This window comes from Schistocerca gregaria, chromosome 3 (genome assembly GCF_023897955.1).
Source record: "Schistocerca gregaria isolate iqSchGreg1 chromosome 3, iqSchGreg1.2, whole genome shotgun sequence".
Classification (NCBI taxonomy): domain Eukaryota; kingdom Metazoa; phylum Arthropoda; class Insecta; order Orthoptera; family Acrididae; genus Schistocerca; species Schistocerca gregaria.
The window spans coordinates 773432662-773452730 of record NC_064922.1 but is presented as its reverse complement, the minus strand read 5'-3'; the positions used below and the strand labels follow the sequence as shown (position 1 = coordinate 773452730).

The 20069-nt window shown below is 43.0% G+C and overlaps 1 protein-coding gene across 1 annotated transcript in view; it reads right to left on the bottom strand.

The window, feature by feature from the left end:
- LOC126354136 (keratin, type I cytoskeletal 9-like) overlaps positions 1 to 20069 on the bottom strand; it is a 115924-nt gene that overhangs the window by 10323 nt on the left and 85532 nt on the right. The window contains exons 7-8 of the mRNA XM_050003533.1: positions 4115 to 4189; positions 1177 to 1293 (exon numbers count right to left, since the gene is read on the bottom strand). Of these exons, the coding sequence (XP_049859490.1) occupies positions 1177 to 1293; positions 4115 to 4189 (192 nt within the window). The remainder of the gene's footprint in view (positions 1 to 1176; positions 1294 to 4114; positions 4190 to 20069) is intronic.

Below are 20069 nucleotides of genomic sequence, written 5' to 3'. Positions count from 1 at the left end.
GCTACATTATCAGCATTTCTATTCTTTAGTCATGTATTAGTACAACTCTGTGTGAGGCTTCTCTGACTCTTAAGTGCCTCTTTTATACATAGACTAAAAACAATGGCTGATAATGCACAATAATGTCGACTGCCTTTCCGTATCTGCACTACTTCTTGGTTTGTCTTCCATCAACAGCTCTTGCATTTTTGCAAAGGTTGCATGTTATTCTTCGATCTTTGTAGTCGATTCCGACATTTTCAAGACGAAATATTTTGTCCCATTTGACATTATCAACAGTTTTATCTTTGTCTGTGAAAGCTAGATATGTTCTTAGATTCCATTCCTCTTACTTTTCTACAGCTAATTTCAAAGATAACGTTACTTCGCTACCCCTGTTTTTTGGAATCCAAACTGATCCTCTGAGAGTATAGCTTCAACATTCTGCTAGATGCGATTTTCGAGAATTGTAATTATCGTTTTACATTCATGGAGAATTAGACTTAAGGACTTGTAGATATCACATATTATGCCATTTTTCTTCATGGGATTGCGATTCTTCAGACACGACATAATGAATCGAATGGCATTGTTGGCTGGGAGATCCATAGGGCTTGTTTGGCCACATGTTTGTAAACGATTTTGTTCTTCAGGACACAATGGCTGCTTCTCATACGATGTATGATTGATGGGAGTTAAGTGAATGTGTAGTGTGGCGTCATGTTTGTGTTGTATGATGAGGAACCACAGACGGTTGAACTCACTGCCGGCGCATAAACTATCTTTGTGGAATAGAACCAAGGGGACAACAAGGCTCTAGGTTTCCATCAGACAAACGTATCATCATCAACAGCGTCACATTTCCTCACTGCAATGAACACTGCAGAGAAATTTGGAATTCGATACAGAACTTTGATCGAGCGTTTGGTGATCAGCAACTTTATACTATCACCTCTTCTCCCTTGACGGCGAGATACTTTTGGCGAAAACTGCCTCCACCACCAGGATTTGAACTGACTACCCCGAGTGTAGCGCTGACGCACGGGTGTGCGTTGATGGGCTCGACCGCGAATGCGGTTTTCCAAATACCTGTGCCATGTTTTCGTCCCTCTCTCAGTCATGGTACTAGCGAAGGCGGATGTTTCAGTTAAAGTTGTCGACCATAACGTGAGTGGAGTGAAATGATGTTGCACGTACCGTTCCTGGAGCTGGAGGGGGTCCAGCTTGGGCCACGCCACCTCCAGAGCTGCTGCCGAACAGGCTGGACAGGAAGCTTCCGGAACCCGCTCCAGAGCCGCCTCCGCTGCTGTCACCCTGAAGACACAAAAACAAGGCACTGTACACATCTTTCAACTTTGTCAACACTTACTTTCTATGTTATGCTGAGGGGACTCTGATGCCGCAAAAGGGAAGACTCTTCGCCCGATTTTACCACAGCTTAACACACAAAAGATTCTGAAACTTCTTGACAGATTGAAAATGTTTGTTGGACCGACAGTAGAACTCGGGACCTTTGCCAGTCGCGGTAAGTGCTCTATCCTGCTGAGCTACCCAGGCTCAGAACTTGTCCGGGAAGTTTAATATCAACGCGCACTCCGCTGCAAAGTGAATACCTCATTCGGTAAACCAGATTCTAATTCTAAAGCAGGAGCTTGACGGTGCGAGATCAGTCCTTTATTACTTAGTTGAGAAAGTGTTAGAAGGAAAGGAAGATCACGTGATTATGTCTCCGATGGCAGGAGACGCAGGAGGGACTCGCTTTTTGAGCCATAGGTGTCTCGAGTTACAGTGAGTGCTCCCAGTGAGGGCCGAAAGAGGGCAACAACCCTCTGGTCGAAATGCTGTACATCACGCCTAGTTCCTGGAAGTAGTGAGAGATTCCTTTCACATTAGAGCGAAAATCTACGGTGAAACACCTCCCGGTGCTATTCAGCTACTAATAACGGCTAAACTTCTACCTAACTTTCTTTGTGTGATTGGCAAGTGGTTACTGAGCCAAAGCGCTAAATCATTGGTTTTGATATTGAAGTTACTTTTTATTGAACATCTGTTATGCGTTTTTAATTTTCCACATCGTTTTCCTTTCCGATCACCACACTATACAAGACATCTGAATGTAGAGAGTACGAAAACAATAGCGCTACTTTTAGAGAACTCCATCCCACGCCGAAACTTTGACGTTCGCCTTATGAGGCAGACAACATGGAGTCGGGTGTAAACCGTAATCTTCGGGCACATAACAGATATCTTGCTACTTGAGCCAACATCAGTGGCCACCTTGAAGTCTCATTCCAGGAAACATTGAGATCTTTTGTGTAATATTTGATACTTTCCCCCTCAACGAAAACCTTACCCACCTTCTGTACACTGAAATCACGTTTCTCAACAAAATATTAGAGGACACTGTCATAAAACATCAAAACTAAGTAAGTTTATAATCCATTTCCGTGACAGTTTAACTGATCATAGAAAGTAATCCCGCTTCAACAGCAATCATTTCACTGTACTGTTTAAGACTTCCCTGACGTAATAAATGTTACAGATGTTGTCGTGCGTTACATCAGAAGGTAAAGCTAAGATTCTGAGATATCTCTGCATAGCACCTTTACCCGTCATGCCATGTCAGGCGATGACGTCAGCTGTTGGTGGAAGTCTCTAGAAAATGTGTCACGGCGACAAGAAACGAACCTACGGTCTTTAGCTCTGGCTACCTGTCGATAGCAAAGATTATAGAAACACTGTGAAACAGAGCAATCGTTTGGGTTGCACAATCCAAAGTAGCGTGCGTCTCAATGCCTTTACTGGACCACCCTGTACAGTCTTCGTCGACTAGCTCGGCTTCTGGAGCCACGCTGAAAGTGTGTTCCACTTCTATGTTAACCAAGCAGTCATTTGTGCTGTTAAGGATAGCCACCAACAGTGAGGATCTTCATGAAACGATGTAATTTGACGAACTGTCACATAATCACAACATCAAAGATTTTGTTGATTTTTGTGCGCCATTATTAGTCGCTGTGCCTATGATAAGTAACAGCAAAATCACTTTTACTAAGTTCTTTGCCAGGATTCAGCGGTCTTCTCAATTATTATGTGATCTTTGTAAGAAATTTTAGTTGCTACTCAGCAGAACCTCAATATGAATGTTGTAGTAGACTACAAGTGTATTAAAGAAAGTTGCTTTTCTATTTTGTTTACATTTCCTCTCCGAAGTTGCTTCTTCCGATTTAATACGTCATCCATCGCTCCTGTCCTTCATTACTTATCTCCTGTGTTCTGCAGGCTTTATCGTTTGTACAAGTACGTCGCACGGATGTCATCCCGACTAATGGCTTCTTTATAGTGTAACACGCTAGCAAACTGGAGTTCATGTAAATGTTTAATATTATAGGGTACGTATGAACTATATTTTTCGGTTTACTCAAATTATTCTCCTAATGATCTCACATTCCGTAATTCGACAATTGATTTCTTGTTATTCAAGAATTCGGCATTATTGTTACAAGCATTGCCCCTCCTTTCCTCTCATTCATTTTTCTTATTAATAATTGTTTCGAGGGACAACAGTAAGACTCAGTTTTTAGCCTCTGCTTGCATTATTTCTCGCTTAATCATTTTCTTCTAAAGACCTGCTCCTTCTTTACTCTTGGTTAATTCTCCTCCTTTTCCAAATCTAGGTTAATGTATATTGGGTTCCTGTTTAATGAAACTGTTACACTCTCATTCTCTCTATGTTTCAACCAAGAGCTTACACATGATTTGAGCTAGGTGTGTGAAAAGGAGGAGGAACTTCAAATTAGTTCCGCGCTGTTTGTCAGCATTCAGTACAAGACCTGGTTTTATTTCAGCTAATTTTGTACTGATACGTCAGTCTGTCTGGCAGGGCAGAATGCAAGTTCCGTTCCATAAGTTTATTTTATTTTTTATTATTTATTTTTTATAGGAAGGGAAATGAGGCAGCTTCGGTTTCAGTAGTTTTACTGCTTCTTGAAACAATAGACATACGCATTTATTCTTTCTAATCGGTATTACTAAGGCTTCTACACCACATCTGTAACATATTATGACGTGTGCTTGAAAGTCAGTGTTGGCGTAGCTGTTGGGAGAACCTGAATCCGTCTGAACGCGTCGTACTCACCCCTGAGCTGGCTCCCAGAAGGCCAGATACAAGGCCCAGGATGTTGGAGCCACCGCCGCCGTCCTCAGAGTCGCCCTGCAACCGATCAGTTCTAAGAACGTGTCATAGTATTCTGGAGCAGCCGGGCAAAGGGCTAGAGGGATAAATGGAAGTGAAAAACACATGGTTTTTCGGTGGGGAAACAATGAAAAACCGATGTTGCAGCAGCTGAGGTGCTATAAGTGCTTTAGTGCAAAGCCATACATGATTGACGTCTATTAGTCATAACTATAGAAGTATTAGTCTGCGCTTAGAAACGAGGATTATAACAACAAGGTCTGCACAGTGTTTACAGAATTAAACAGGTTTCGACTCTGAGTACGAAATGCAAACGAATACATTTCCTCACATCTGTTTATTTGCCAGCTGTACTCAAAACGTTCTTGTAAATGTTTTCAAACGAAATTCAACTAATAAAAATTACCATACGAACTTGCAGTCAAGTGTATAAGGAAAGGGGCTAATACTGATACACATTAATGAATGTTGAGCTCAGTAGCGAGAAGGACACTAGTCTGATAAAGTTGAAGGCAATGAAAGAATGATACATGACACGGGTAAAAGTGTCATTAACTGAAAAGCCGACATCAAAGTTCTAGACGAAAAACTAAACAATTTATAGTCCTCTTTTTGTTAGAATATTGATGTTTTTTTTAATACTAATGCCTCTTACATTGCGCCCTCGGTACTTTCAGCAGAATAAAATTAATATTAAAAATATAAAAAAATAAAATTGAAAAGCAGTGATACATTTTCAGATTGTAGTCTTTATTAAAGTGTTCCGATAAATCATCAGTATCTACTGTTCCTGGTTTCATTACCAAATATTAGAGTTAAAGTTTGTGGACGACAAGCATCGTTATATACGAAATTATTCTACTAACAGACCTATCACGCAGCACTGCATATCCTCAGCCTGACAAAAATCGCGTAATATCTAGAATTTGAATACAACCTATTATTTTAAATGTACGGTTCATTGCACTACAATGCCACTTCCTTATATTCAACTATACCTGTAATTTCTGAACGTTATTCTATAAGCTAGATGAAAAGAATATCAAACGGATAACAAGAAAATATAGGTATTACTCTTTATATACATATGAACGAATAGGAGTTCCTTTAATTTGAGACAATAAATCCCTTCTTCGAAAAGCCTTTCCTTCTTTCGCATTCTCCAACATGACCAGGAACAACTACAAATAGTGTATGAATTGGAACTATAGGAATAAGCTTAACGAAACAAATGAAAATAAGGGAACAGAAAGATCGCAAGCTTTGGCGAAGTGACAGCACATGAAGTGTACAGACTACAGCTTCCAAGAAATAGTTTATGGTGAGCCGGAATCGAGTGCTTACAGTCGACGAAATTGTCTAAAATGACTTCAGAGCTATCATTCCTCCAACAACCGAATCTGAATATATACAGCCCAATTCTATTACTTACCTGGCCAGATACTGTTAGAATATATAAGACGTGTTATGCATGTATTAGCGACGTATTGTCTCGAATCCCACAACCAAAGCAGCTGACACCTCACATGCAAGACAGAATAACAAGTAACAGATTTCCTTCTCGCTTTATCGATAGGTTACTGACCTTCTTTGTAGTCGAGGCAAATGGAGACGAATTGTGTGATTTGTCTTTGTTACGTACCTGTGTCGATGGTTCTAAGTCTCACAGATGACACCCCACGTAGAACTCTGGAACAAGTTAGTATTGAAGTAGGTATTCGTTCAAAGCTAAAAAAGTTTCATCCACATAAATCATGCCTTAAACGTTACAATATTGAATCGGCGTGAAATCGGCCATGTTAAGTGCATTCCTGGCATGTCAATATCAGAAGATGAGAAGACCTAATCCAAATCAGTGCAAGAAAAAAAAAAAAAATTAAAAGCGTATCAGTGATCGTGAAAGGTGTGTAACACACTCGCAGCGCGCTGCACGGTGACGTCTGTGAGGTTGGAAACACTGGAAGTGCCAGAGCATCCGACCAGTGAAAGCGTCGGTGTCGCGGTGCTGTGATGGGTTCAATAATATTGTTTTTACCCTAGAGAGCGCCCCGATTAGTCCTGGTAACAGTCCCACGAGCGCTGGTCCGCTACCGCCTCCTCCGTCTCCGTCGCCGCCGCCGCTGCCCTGCTCCACAAACATCTGTTAGCTACTGGCTCAAGCAAAGACCAAATGTAGATCTCACCTGCCGTGCCGCCGCCACAAACCTTCGCCGCCATAACGTCACCTTATGCAAGGAAAACTGAACAAGAATCAAGTTGATTCAGTTGAAACGTCCCCTTACAAAAATTGTACAACACTGTGCTTAAACTGATATACAACAATTTTTTGCGCAACGCAATCTGACTTTCAGAAATCCCTACAAAAGAATGGCCCTGACTAACATTTACCTATACCTCACCAAAAATCTTCGGTACTCGAACTACTGCAATACATCGAGCACCACTACTGCCAGCTAAATAAAAGATTCAACCTACTGAAGGCACTAACTACTGATAGGCATAGTTAGCAAATTAAAGATTTTAATAGAGAACAAACAATGTATTTACCTTAATAGTCATAATATATATAGCAGTTCATGACATCCAGTCTTACAAATTTCAAAATTCCGCCATCTCTCTGCCCACGTCCACCAGTGCTGGCGGCTCACCTCCAACTGCGCAACGCTACGCACTGTTAACATCCAGCCGTCCAACACTACAATGGCGAGTATTACAACAATGCCAACCGGCCACTGACTGCACACGGCACAGCCTGTGATTTTCATACAGAGCACTACGTGGCGGCGGCTTTACCAATAAAAAAAACCTAAACAGCCTACTTACACAGTCTTTCCTCAAGTGACGTACACCTCCATTCACTAGAAGCACTGTTGCTGTTGTTAATATAATGGCCAACTCAGAGGGAGAAGCAGAATTGGCCCTAAAAGCTGCTGTTTAGTGACGGAAGAAATGCTTGCAAATATTGCAAGCGCCCCCCCCCCCTCCCCCATTTTGTTATCTCCAATCGTTCGCGAAATGGGAACCACAGTAAAAATCAAAAATGTTTTATTTGCAACATTTAGCTACACCTTCCAACCACTTCTTCATACATAGTCGCTGCTCAACTTAGACGTTTGTTGTAGCGTGTTGAGAACTTTCCGAATATTCTCTTCATGTAAAGCAGGCACCTGAGCTTCCCCCAATTCCCCAAGCTGATGTCCTACCCGCCAAAATCCTGTCCTCATAGCCAGCAGTTCGTGCGAACTAAGAGATGAAAATCAGAGGGAGCCAAGTCCTGGCTATCCGGTGGGTGATCAAACACTACGCAGCGAAAACGTGCAGCAGTTCCGTGGTTGCACCAGCAGTGTGTGGCTGAGCGTTGTAATGAAGGAGTAAACGCGTGACATTTACGGTTCGTTATGCTGGTTGTATGATATCAGGCTGAACCCGTCGGCAGGCAATTCAGATTTGGCGGTAGACTATTGTGTAAGCGTCTTTAAGTTTTCACTGTGCGCCAAGCACCGGAAAGTGTGAAATTACAAGAGAGGTACTGTGTAATTTTGAGAAAACACTTTCCGGAAAGAGTTGGACGACATATTACTTGCTACCACATAGATCTCGCTAAAGGACCAGAACAATAAAATACGAGAAATTAGAGCTAATACAGAATCTTACCGACCATCAGTCTTCCACACACCCTTTGCGAGCGGAACAGTGGTGCCAAAGTACTTTCCACCACATATCTTAAGTGTCTCGAGGAGTATGATGTGGGTACAGACACATACACACTGCTAACTATTTGTAAGTAAAAGGCGACGTACTTGCATTGTATCAAGTAATAATGCTTCTCCCCTTCCAATTCATAGATAACACGCGGGAATAATGATTGGTTAAATTACTTTCCGCGCCTTGTAATTACTTTAATCTTGTCACCGTGAGCCCTACACGATCGATACAGTAATTAAGTCACTCAAAATTTATTCTTGAATCTTTGTAAGTAGACTCGCGTGGGATCGCTGGTGTATCTCTTCATGTGTCTGCCTGTTCAGGTTGTTCAGCATATCTTTGACGCTCTCGCATGAGCGCAACAACCTGTGACAAATCGCGTTGCCACCCGTTGTATGTTCTAAATGAGGAAGTTCACTGTTATGGCATCCATTTATTGAGATCCATACTTGGTATATGAACTAGTGTTTAAAAAATAAAAGTCATATGCCAAGATTCTAGTTCTATCCCACGAACGGCATAACTGACATGGCCCATTTGAATGGACACTGCTTGTGTGTTAATGAGAGAATGATGTATTACTTCCTTCGAATCTCCGTGGTGCATTCCAAATTGTCTGCACAGCTCGCTCGGTACACTTACAAAAGTATTCAACTTCCTTGTTTATCTCTGAGGACGGAAATCGCACTTACATCAGTATCTTCGTCCACAGAGTGATAGCTGTAATTTTCTACCAGCAGAATTTTATGAACGTTGCACCAATTGTAAGAGTTTTCTAAGTTCGGTTGGGGAACTTGATTGATACAATATAAGATTGGTTCCTCCTGGTTCCTCATCCCGTCAGTTTACTTGCAGAGAAGACAGACTGATATGATGACATGCACGTAGCCTCTAGGGAAATATACACACGCCATCAAAAAACAAATGATTTTGAACTGGGCATGTAATGTGTGTTATACTGTCAGAATGTGTACACATTAGCCTGATGTTCGAGATGAACTGTGGCGGACTGATTCGTAAACGGGGGCGTCAGGTTTTGAGTGTCCGGCGGCACGGCAGCTGCGTCTCCCGCTAATGTTTACCCCTGAGAGAGTTCCCAGCAGTCCGGGTAGTAGATCCAGTAGATCTCCGCTGCCTCCGTCTCCTTCGCCGCCCTGTGGATAAAAGAAATCTTTTCAAACACCAAATTCCATGATAACATCGACCGGAACACTTCCTGCAGGTTCCCTCACCATATGCACTATCTAGTGTAGCATAGTTCCACACACAGTGGCAATAGCAGGTGTAGTTATGGTCTGCCACTTCTTTTGTGGTACAAGCGACGAGAAAGAGACCACACTATCAATAATAGTATTAACAACAACGAATTTGGAGTGGGGGATTATAATTTTATGGAGTTGCGTTTGTAAGTTCTGTCTTTAGGTTTGTGTTCTTTGCCTTGAATAGAAAACGGAAGGAAGTAATCGGGTGCCACGAGTAATGGTATACACATAGCGTCTTGTCAATAATATTATTGTTGCACGTGAGCCTAGTAGTGATTGCTTAGGTATGTTTCCATCTTGGAGGGAGTTACGAGGGGTCTATGACCTGTGAAGTCTACGGCGATCAGCAACGCTATTCACTTCTCTCTGACGGCATGGCGCATAACTGACAGCGCGTACACAGTCTCAGCTATTAAATTCAAAGCATGCAATTAGTCAAAACGATCCAGTATTATTGTATTTCATCGTCATAGATTAATAATTGAAATCAATCACAACAGCTTAACATCTAGGTGTTTTCATTCAAACCAATTTGGGAAGTACAACTACATAAATTTTGTGATTGAGAAGGCAGTATCTTTGCGATAACATTATTCGACACTGGTGCGTAACTTAAGTGCTTTATCACTTCATTGTGCTTGCAAGAGTAGGTGATACATAGGTTATGGTTACCATTGACAGTGATCCCAGAAGATCAGGCAACAGCGGCAGAATCGCACCACTGTCTATCGCTGAGCCGTTCTCACCCTGTACATAAACAAAAAACGATTCAAATACTGAAAATTTTCTGCCGAAGAGAAGGCTGCTTGAAACTAGACAAAAACACCATTCGTGCGAAGAACCCAATGTGCTTCAGAGAACAAATGAAAATTTTGTGGCGACTCAAATACATGAACATGCATATGTTCAACCGTAGTAGGTTTGTAGAACATGTGGCACCAGAGAGCATGTAGTGTTTGTGAGAAGACCAGAAACACACAGCTGTTCATATGTAAAGTTGGATGTAATTAGTGGTGCACAAAGTAAATGTTACAATGTCCTAACGCACTTACGTATCGGTTTTTGGTTCATAAAGTGCCGCAAGAAGAGTTTTATCTCAGTATGCATTTATTATTCATTAGCTACTTTCGAAATTTAAACAGATCGTTATCTTCCAGCTACTGAGTATAATTTCCTAGTCATGAAATTGACATTAATATATGTTAATGGACAGAAATTCCGATAGAGAAATGTATAATGCGTAATGAGCAACTGGCAGTTGCGGATAATTGATCGATCACAGAAGTTTCTCATGGTTAGCTCTGTGAAAAATTTCGGATGAGAATTAAAATATTTACCAAGAACATAGAGCTATGAAGGATAATGTCATATGACGGTCATACAATGTTTTCGTACTCTGAATTTGCGGTCCTCTGATGTTAGTAAGACGCTCGGAGCTATGGCGAACAATTGAAAGATTTGACGAAAAGCTTTAAAGGATGCCTCGTATCTGTTTGCATTAGTATCAGAGCTAATGTCACACAAACTAGACCTTTCATGACCAAAATTTCGTTTTTTAGCTTTATTTTGCTTTTTAATGACTTAAGTGTGCAACTTAAATGCTTTTTAAATTTTCTTTTTCGTTCTAATTAAAAGTATTGTTACATTTAATACATTCTTAATCATACGGCTACTAAACGTTATGACAGTTAAATCTGTTCTTTGATTCCAACGGTCCACGCGTCCCGTCTTGCATTCAGTACTCCCGATATTTATGTTGTAATGCTGTCTCTTTCAACAAAGCAATGTTACCTGTATTTGAAACCACGTTTTCCTCTCTCCTACTCTCACCAAGTCCTTTGGGACAATCGCTCGTAGACCATAGTCACTGTAGTGACAGTGTTAGAACAACATAATGGTCAATTCCCACAAAATCATAGTCTCGATATGAACTCTAACACTTCTATCGGACACACAAAATCTATAGTTACCTACCACAGCCTCCGTTATACACAGACTGTGTGCCATGCAAATATTTCTACGTCTCTTTAGTCACAAGACATGAGACAGAGGAATTTATATCGTAATGAAATGCAGGCACGTTGGAAATGTGTCGCTATGTTATTAGCATTTTGGTTATAGTTCCCTGAGTAACTAGCGCATCTTTAGTGAATATGAATGGTGAGCTGTGAATGAAGCCTTGTACCATAGAGAAGAATGTGATAAAAGCTTCGAAATTCAAACTTTTTATAATGCCATGTGCCTCAGAAGTTTCATGAAGGCTTCAGTCTATATTGGCTGCATTTGATTTATTTTGAAAATTTATCATACATCACCAGTTTCGGGTCTCATGCCTATTTATGTGACAACGTAAATTTCGTAACGTCACACGAGCAGACTTTAATACTTGTACCACACTCAGATGAGTGTGCATGATGCCGATAGCAAGATATCATCAGAACATATATTTGGTCTCAGTTGTTCAGTTGATACTGATATGGTTGGCGACCGTTTATTGCTGAACGACCGGAGGTGTACATATATTCGTAATGTTTCGGTGTGTCACTTAAACGGGAAAGAGGCCTGATATTAAAGCTGGGCACGAGACCCGAACTGCGCCGGCATAACAAAATAACAAATAAATCTTTTGCAGCATAGGTCGACTTTTATTTGTCAAAAATAAGGACCCTCAGGTTCGTATGAGTTGCAGATCATCGCCGGTGTGAAACATTTATAAGCTGCGTTTGTCACAGGGTTTCATGAAATCTCATGTGATGAAAAGAGGTGCAAATGTTGAAGACAAGTGAAAGAATAATGGTGCAAGTGCTAAGTGTCACGTGGCGTTATGTGCCGAAAGATGACCATCACTGTCTGTGAGTCCTCCTCCGTCAAAGACGTGCAAATGTGAAAATCGTAACGGTAGACTCATTACCCCTCCAAGGAGGCCGGGGAGCAGGTCCGGTATCAATGCCAGCAGAGGCCCTATGTCGCTCATGGTCGTGTTCCCGTCGCCCTGCATGTAGAAATTTTACGTTTGAGGGCGTCATTTTACATCTGATCGTGCTTAAGTGCAACACTGGGTGTTTGACATTTACCCCGATCAGCCCTTCCAGCACGTTAGGCAACAGCTCGAGCAGGCCGCCGATGTCGATTCCGGTGCCGTTCTCGCCGTCGCCCTGGGAGCACATTGATGACGTGGTGTTACGAGTGAAGTGTTACAGGTGATGTGGTGCGCTATTTCATGAGACAAAACCTGCTTACCCCAGAGAGTCCTCCCAGCAAGTCCGGAGCCAGCGCCAGCAGGTCCGCCAAGCCGCCGCCGCCGTCTCCGTCACCCTGGCGTCAGTCGGAACACACTGTGCGTTATACCGAGTATTCGATGTGTAAGGGGTGCCTGACATCTGCATGAGTGACCTCTTTAGCTGAAACACCTCACCGTTTCTGGGGACAGGCTTCCCGGACAGGCAACCACTTGCTTGACTAACGCGCGGCACTTCCGTACATCGTTTTGGGTCTGGCAATTTCTTATAAGACTTACAAACCCATACTGTCAAATATAAAGGGGGAGATCAAAACTGTTCGGTTCGAGGTCGTACTATCTGCACCACTCGCAATTAAAATTGCTACACCAAGTAGATAGCGTGCTACAGATGTGAAATTTAACCGACAGGAAGACGATGCTGTGATATGCAAATGATTAACTTTTCAGAGCATTCACACAAGCTTGGCGCAGGTGGTGACACCTACAACGTGCTGACATGAGGAAAGTTTCCAACCGATTTCTCATACACAAACAGCAGTTGACCGGCGTTGCCTGGTGAAACGTTGTCGTGATGCCTCATGTAAGGAGGAGAAACGCGTACCATCACGTTTCCGACTTTGATAAAGGTCGGATTGTAGCCTATCGCGATTGCGATTTATCGTATCGCGACATTGCTGCTGGCTTTGGTCGAGATATAATGCCTGTTAGCAGAATATGGAATCGGTGGGTTTAGGAGGGTAATACGGAACATCGTGCTGGATGCCAACGGCCTCGTATCCCTAGCAGCCGAGAATGCAGGCATCTTATCCGCATGACTGTAACGGATCGTGCAGCCGAGTCAACAGATGGGGCCGTTTGCAAGACAACAACCATCTGCACGAACAGTTCGACGACGTTTGCAGCAGCATGGACCATCAGCTCGGAGGCCATGGCTGCGGTTACCCTAGACGTTGCATCACAGACAGAAGTGCCTGCGATGGTGTACTCAACGACGAACCTGGTTGCACGAATGGCAAAACGTCATTTTTTTGGATGAACCCAGGTTCTATTTACAGTATCATGATGGTCGCTTCCGTGTTTGGCGTTATCGCACTGAACGCACATTGCAAGCATGCATTCCTCATCGCCATACTGGCGTATCACCCGGCGTAATTCTATGGGATGCCATTGGTTACACGTCTCGGTCACCTTTTGTTCGCATTGACGGCACTTTGAACAGTGGACGTTACATTTCAGATGTGTTACGACCCGTGGCTCTACTCTTCATTCGATCCCTGCGAATCTCTACATTTCAGCAGGATAATGCACAATCGCATGTTGCAGGTCGGGTACGGGCCTTTGTGGGTGCATAAAATGTTCGGCTGCTGCCCTGGCCAGCACATTCTCCAGATCTCTCAACCATTGAAAACGTGTTGTTAATGGTGGCCGAGCAACTGGCTTTTCGCAATACGCCAGTCACTACTCTTGATGAACTGTGGTATCGTGTTGTAGCTGCATGGGCAGCTTTACCTGTACACACAGTCCAAGCTCTGTTTGACTCAATGCCCGGGCGTATCATACCCGTTATTACGACCAGAGGTGGTTGTTCTGGGAACTGATTTCTCAGGATCTATCCACCCAAATTGCGTGAAAATGTAATCACAAGTCAGTTCTAGTATAAAATATTTTTCCAATGAATACCCGTTTATCGTCTGCATTTGTTCTTGGTGTAGCAATTTTAATGGCCAGTAGTGTAGAATCAGTATGCCAAACAGACAAAATCGCCGGGAACACCGAGGCACTCATGCAACCAATGCACCAGGTTGAAGATCCCCATTTGCTAAAACACCGTATTCTACTTCGTGAAGGAGACAGAAACTGTGTCTTGAGCGTCGTCATCCTACAGTAACCATTGACCCTTCAAGGTCTGTTTCAAGGGACCGATGGCGATATTATTGCAACGGTAGAGATCATAACTATAGGACGGGTGCTCGGGTGTCTTCCATTAAAGTTGGCCTAACTTATGCGCTACGACATTTGCGATATGGGGACATGTGTTATCATGAAGCAGCAACATCCCTTGTCGCAGTTTGCTACAGACATTCTGTCCCAAAACCATTTTTTTATTTCCGATGGATGTCTACCGGTGTTTGTCCTTCGGCAATAAAGAAGGTAATAACAGCACGTTGGCCTTGTTTTGATGCGTTTGGTAATAATGTCGTCATTGTTCACGTTTCCCCATTTAAAGTACGCTCGTCGGAAAGACACGAATGCCGCACTAGTCTCTTGTATACATGTCAGTGGTTACACAGCTGCGTCTGAGTTGCACCACGTTTCATATAACCTGCGGTAATGCCCTCAAACGGAAACTTTTTGATCCCCCTTGTAAATGCCAAGGAACTAAGTCTGTCATGTAAGTTAGAGGATGTGTGAGAGGGAGAAAGACGGGATCGGGCTTTAGCTGCTTAATCGTGCTCTCACGACACTACAAGAGCAAGCATCTAGTATATATACCATAATCGAAACCCAAAATAAAAGAGGCGTTTCCAGTTGATAATCGAATGCATACGACTACTGAACGAAAAACTGAAACTAATGCTTACAAGGGAAAAATTCCAGTGCGCCGCAAATTACTGTTAGTTCAACAATCGTTAAATTAGCTTAAAGTATGAAAACTACGTACGAAGATCTTGAAAAATCGTATTACTTTAAATTTTTATATAGTCATCGGATGTTTTAGATTTAAGGTCACATCCTCTTCTACGTAATATCTCAGGCAACAACAGAGATGTTCAGTTTACAGAAAACCAAGTGTGCCGAAACCACTTCCAAAATTATTTTACATCGGAAAAGAGTCATTGCCATTTGTCTCATCTGTGTCTTGTGACGTGGGTGTTTTTGACAAAGAGGTCACTCGAGAATAAGCTGTCACACAGTCTGACTGACGGAGTCCAGAGTTGATGAATCGTTCCTCCAAAATTTGGTAGAATTCTAGTGGTCTTCGTGATGCGAGAGCATTATCGAGTTAGTATCAGAGGAAAAAGATAAGTAATGATGTGTGTACGGCAAATACTGAGTGAGGTCTTATTCTCTAGTCTTCATAGTCATCATAAACCCGCAAAGAGATAGGTGTAATTGTTACTGTTGTTATGAGAATGTTAAAACGAAAGTAAGAAAGGGAGCAGAGAAAGCAGGAATGAGGATTATGATTTACCATACTGTCAACAGTGACCTGATCAGAGAATGACCCAGAACTTTGAGAAGACAAGGGAAGGGTAAGATATTCTTTGTGGCCTTTGAAGATAGCCGTCATCCATATTCCCCTTAGCGATTTAGGGAAACCATGGAAAACAGAAAATATATGACATGTACGTCTAATTTGTTAACCAATGTGATACAACCCGCAGTGCGAAGACTAGAGTGTTTCCATGTCTACACGGAGAGTATAACAGAGACGACTCCAGCAGTCGGGTATGTATGGAGAAGGGTTTTAATAAATTGGCGAAGGAACTACATGCGAGGTCCTACACAGTTTTAAGTCACTGGACTCACAGTGGGAAGGAGTGACGATTTAGATTTCCTGTTGTTACTGTTGGTAAATTCTGGCGTGATACCAAGTAGACCAAGGAAGATTTTCCTACCTTACTTGAGCCACTGGACGACTGGCTTGAAATTAAGTCATGGTTAAAGTAATATGAGCTCCACCGTTGATTCTTTTTACTTCCTGCAATGTTCACTGAGTCCAAGTCACCGAATTTGCACTGCCTGTCAGGCTGACAAATCATAGAAGCTCTGACATCACTGTGACACATCAAAATGCGATGCTGTTTCATCCTCTTCCAGTGTTCCACGGTAATTTTATTGAAAGTACTGGGCATGGTTGCTTCGGAAGAAAGTTGTTGTTATCTCACTGGGAAAGTATTCGCCGGTGTGGTTTGTCAGCAGAAGGCAGTCAGTGAGTCTCATTAGGAGGGGAGTTGAGTTTCGCTGAAGTAGCGCCGCAGCCCGACCCGTGCTTTTGCCGGCTGGAGGCGGTATATCTCCTTTCTGAGAGCAGAGGCCATCGTGCCATCACTGCCGTCCACAGAGAATAACTGAGCACGGCATTTTTGCCTTTTCTGTTTGGACACCAAAGGAAGGGACACATTGGTGCTGCCGCAGCACGTTGGGAAAATCAGTCGCCTTCACTCCAGAATTTCGATGTATCCACTCCAATGAGTCGCCCCAACTACCATGCTTGGCGCAAAGAGGGTGAACAATTAGTGGGATACTGCGTCAGGCCATTACCAACATCTCTTTTGTTAATGTGTATTCGTTACATTGGCGACAGTATGCGGAGGTGTTCCTTTTTTATGTTAGCAGCTGTGGGAAGAGGAAGACGTTTCTGGGTTATTCGTCTGTTTCAGTTGTGACAGCACGATCCATATTCTGAGAGTTCGCTGCTTACTTGTTCTATCACGCTGCTTGTGTTGCTTATTATAATTTTTTGTCTCATTGGCTCTCGTTAACTCTGAATTCGCAAACTGCCCAGAAGAGGAAATCTTACTGCTTTTTCTCCGTACTGGCTTCCACAAAATTTTCTGTATTTTCTATCCATGTTCCAGAGGACTGTGCTGTCTGGCAGTTTTATGTGAATTGTGAGTATCGTAAAGAGCAAATAAAAAACTTATATTCTCAGGCATGACTTAGATTTCAAAATCTCATAATTGTGCTACAACGTCTGCAACGTCCCCATGGTTAGGCGACGAATAAATAACAAATATAGCCTGTTGTGTCCCTAAGTTTGTTGTTCTCACCGTTACGGTGTTTCTGTATTGTACAGCGGCCAAACACAACCTACAGCTGTTCGAATTTAAAAACGCCCATCGAGTTTCAAAAGACAGAAAGCGTGTTTTGGGATAGGGAATGACGCTTGACTCAGCACAAGAGGGTAGTCATAACGTTCTGAATACGCCCTCAAAATAAAGTAAAGTCATGTAATACTTCAGGTGCATTTCTGCAGTCGTGGTACACGTGTAAACTCCCGCGCAGCAGTGCTAGAATGGCATGCTTTAGAAGAGAGAGAACCAAATATCACAGGCCACTGATAAAGTAGAGTATCGTGCGGTGATTCGTTTTCTATATCTGATGGAGAACAACGCTGCAACTATTCCTGCTGAGTTGTTGCAAGTGTACAGTAACAATGTGCCATCATATGACAGGTTGGGTAGGTGGCACAGACGCTAACATAGCTACTGTGTGGCGAAGCACTACCAGACAATCTCTGTGAAAAGAATTGGGAATTGCAAGAGAAGACCTTTATGCTCGAAGACAATAGAGATGATAAAATGTCAGCCATGGATCAGTTTTCAGCATCTTGCACGACATTGTGAACCTGACAAAGTTCACCGCCCACTGAGTTGTTTCTGACGCCCATTCAGAGAGACGCGGAAACGAGTCAGTACCCGTAAATGTTGCAGCAGCGTCAAAGCGGTGCACATAAGCCCTTCAGCCGCCAATTCATAATGAACTTCTATGACTCCGACACCCAGGGGCAAAGAAATTTCGACAACGATGAATCCAGACGTTTGAAATTCTTGCTTTGCTACTGTGTATCGGAGACACAACAGTTCATTATGAATTGGCGGCTAAAGGAGTGATCTGCAAGATGCTGCATTACGACATTGTGGACTTGATAAACTTCACCGCCCACTTCCTTCCTTCTCACACTCATTCAAGAAACGCGCCGAAACGTGACAGCAGCCGTAAATGTTACAGCAGTGCAGCAGTGTCAAGCTGGTCAAAAAAGGCAAAGGGCCATCCGTCCTCTAGCAAGGTGACACAGATATGTTTTAGGGGTCAGGCAATGCTAGTAACGGCGAACCATCCCGGGAGCACACTACGAAACTGTAGAGTAATTTTTGTTATGGCACCTATTAGTGATCTTTTTAGCACCAAACTGGAAAAACAGGTTGGAGAATGAGACTGAGGGAATGATGCGAGAGGATCAGACAGGTTTTACGGCTGGAGGGAGGGTCTGGCATGGAGCATATTTTTAGCTTTAGAGAAGTAAGTGAGAAGGCTTATCCTAAAGGGTCGGAATATACACCTAATATTTGTGAATCAAAATGCGTATGATTCTGTATACAACACAGCCTGATGGGTAGCGGTGCAGTATATGGGTATAGAAGTACGTCACCTATCCTATTTGGGACAGTGGAATCAGTCGTGCGGAGGAATGGGAATTGGGAATTGCTTTCCTGCATGAAACTATCTGCTTCTCAATATTACTCGTATTTGCCAATGATCAAGTACCGATAGCACGTAGCAGGGAGGATATCAGGTTTGTGATAAAAATGAATGAGAGTATCTGGTAGTGGGAGAAGACTGAAGGAATATAGCACTACTGATAGGAACTACTGCAGCAGTTTAGAAGCTCAAGCATTTGGGATACAGTATGCATACCTCGGAAAGTTGTGATGTAGGTGTGAAACCAGGAACTAACAGGCGGAAGGACAATTAAAATGTTAAATGGAGTTCTCTGGAGCCGCGACAGTACATTTAAAAAATATTCGTTGAACAGTAGTTGAGAGTATACTAACATGATGCAGAAAAATGGATCCTGGAGGGCAGCAGAGAAATACAGTCAGTTCAGATGGATGGAATAAGGGAGGCAGCCAGGATATCCAGAAAAGAGATCAGAAATCAGAGGGGAGAAGAAGTAAGGAAGTTACGGGGTAACGGATACGGAAGAACAAGTCGTTCTGTCGTGGTCTGGCCATGGGTGGAAATTGGAGCAACAGCTGTGGCAAAAAGTAATCCTAGGATGGTCGCCGCCGGAAGAAGGAAGCGCGGACGATCGAGAATAATATCTATCTTTGTGTTATGCTTTACGGCAGGTGTGGTCATGGTGGAAGCCTCCGCAGAGAGGTCCACCGCATGAGCGTCTAGGAATGTGATTTCAGTGGTGGTTTCTCGTTGTCTTCTACTGATGATGGTGAAATGATAATGAGGACAACACAACACCCAGTCCCTGGGCGAAGAAAATCCCCGACCCAGCCGGGAATCGAACCCGGGCCCCTTGGCGTAACAGACCACCACACTGGCCACTCAGCTATCTGGGAAGACAATAACATGGACAGCCGGAATAATTAGAATAACGATGAAGGCAGATCTGAGAGAGGTAGAGGCAATAATCGTAAATGCTGGCGAATGGGAACACAGGGAAACTGCTGAAGTGTGGAGAAGTCCTTAAAAGTAAGTAGCATGTTGACTCAAACAGTCATGAATAGAGGCTTATCAAGTCTCAAACTTCTTACGTTAAGCTGATTACTCGCCTTAAGATTAATACACGTCTGACACATATTTCAACACACAAATGAAGGACACCGAATGGCCAGACTGAGCCATACGCTATGTAGTATGTTACGGTGTTTACCATGGAGAGCCCCTGCAGCAGACTGGGCAGCGCTTCCAGCAGGGCGCCGCTGTCTCCGCCGCCGTCCGCACCCTGCCGTCGTCATGGTAACATGTTAGGCTGATCGGGCACACAAATAGCCTGCTCATCGAAACTCTTAATGACTCCGTGGCGGTATATAATTGTAAAACGTATTGTAAAAGGTTTTCCTACACTTCCAGTAGCGCAAAAATTCTAAAGAGCTTCGAATGTCAAAACAGAAATCTACAACCTTGCCCCCTGATTTTGATAATAAAAGATACTGGGATGAATTTC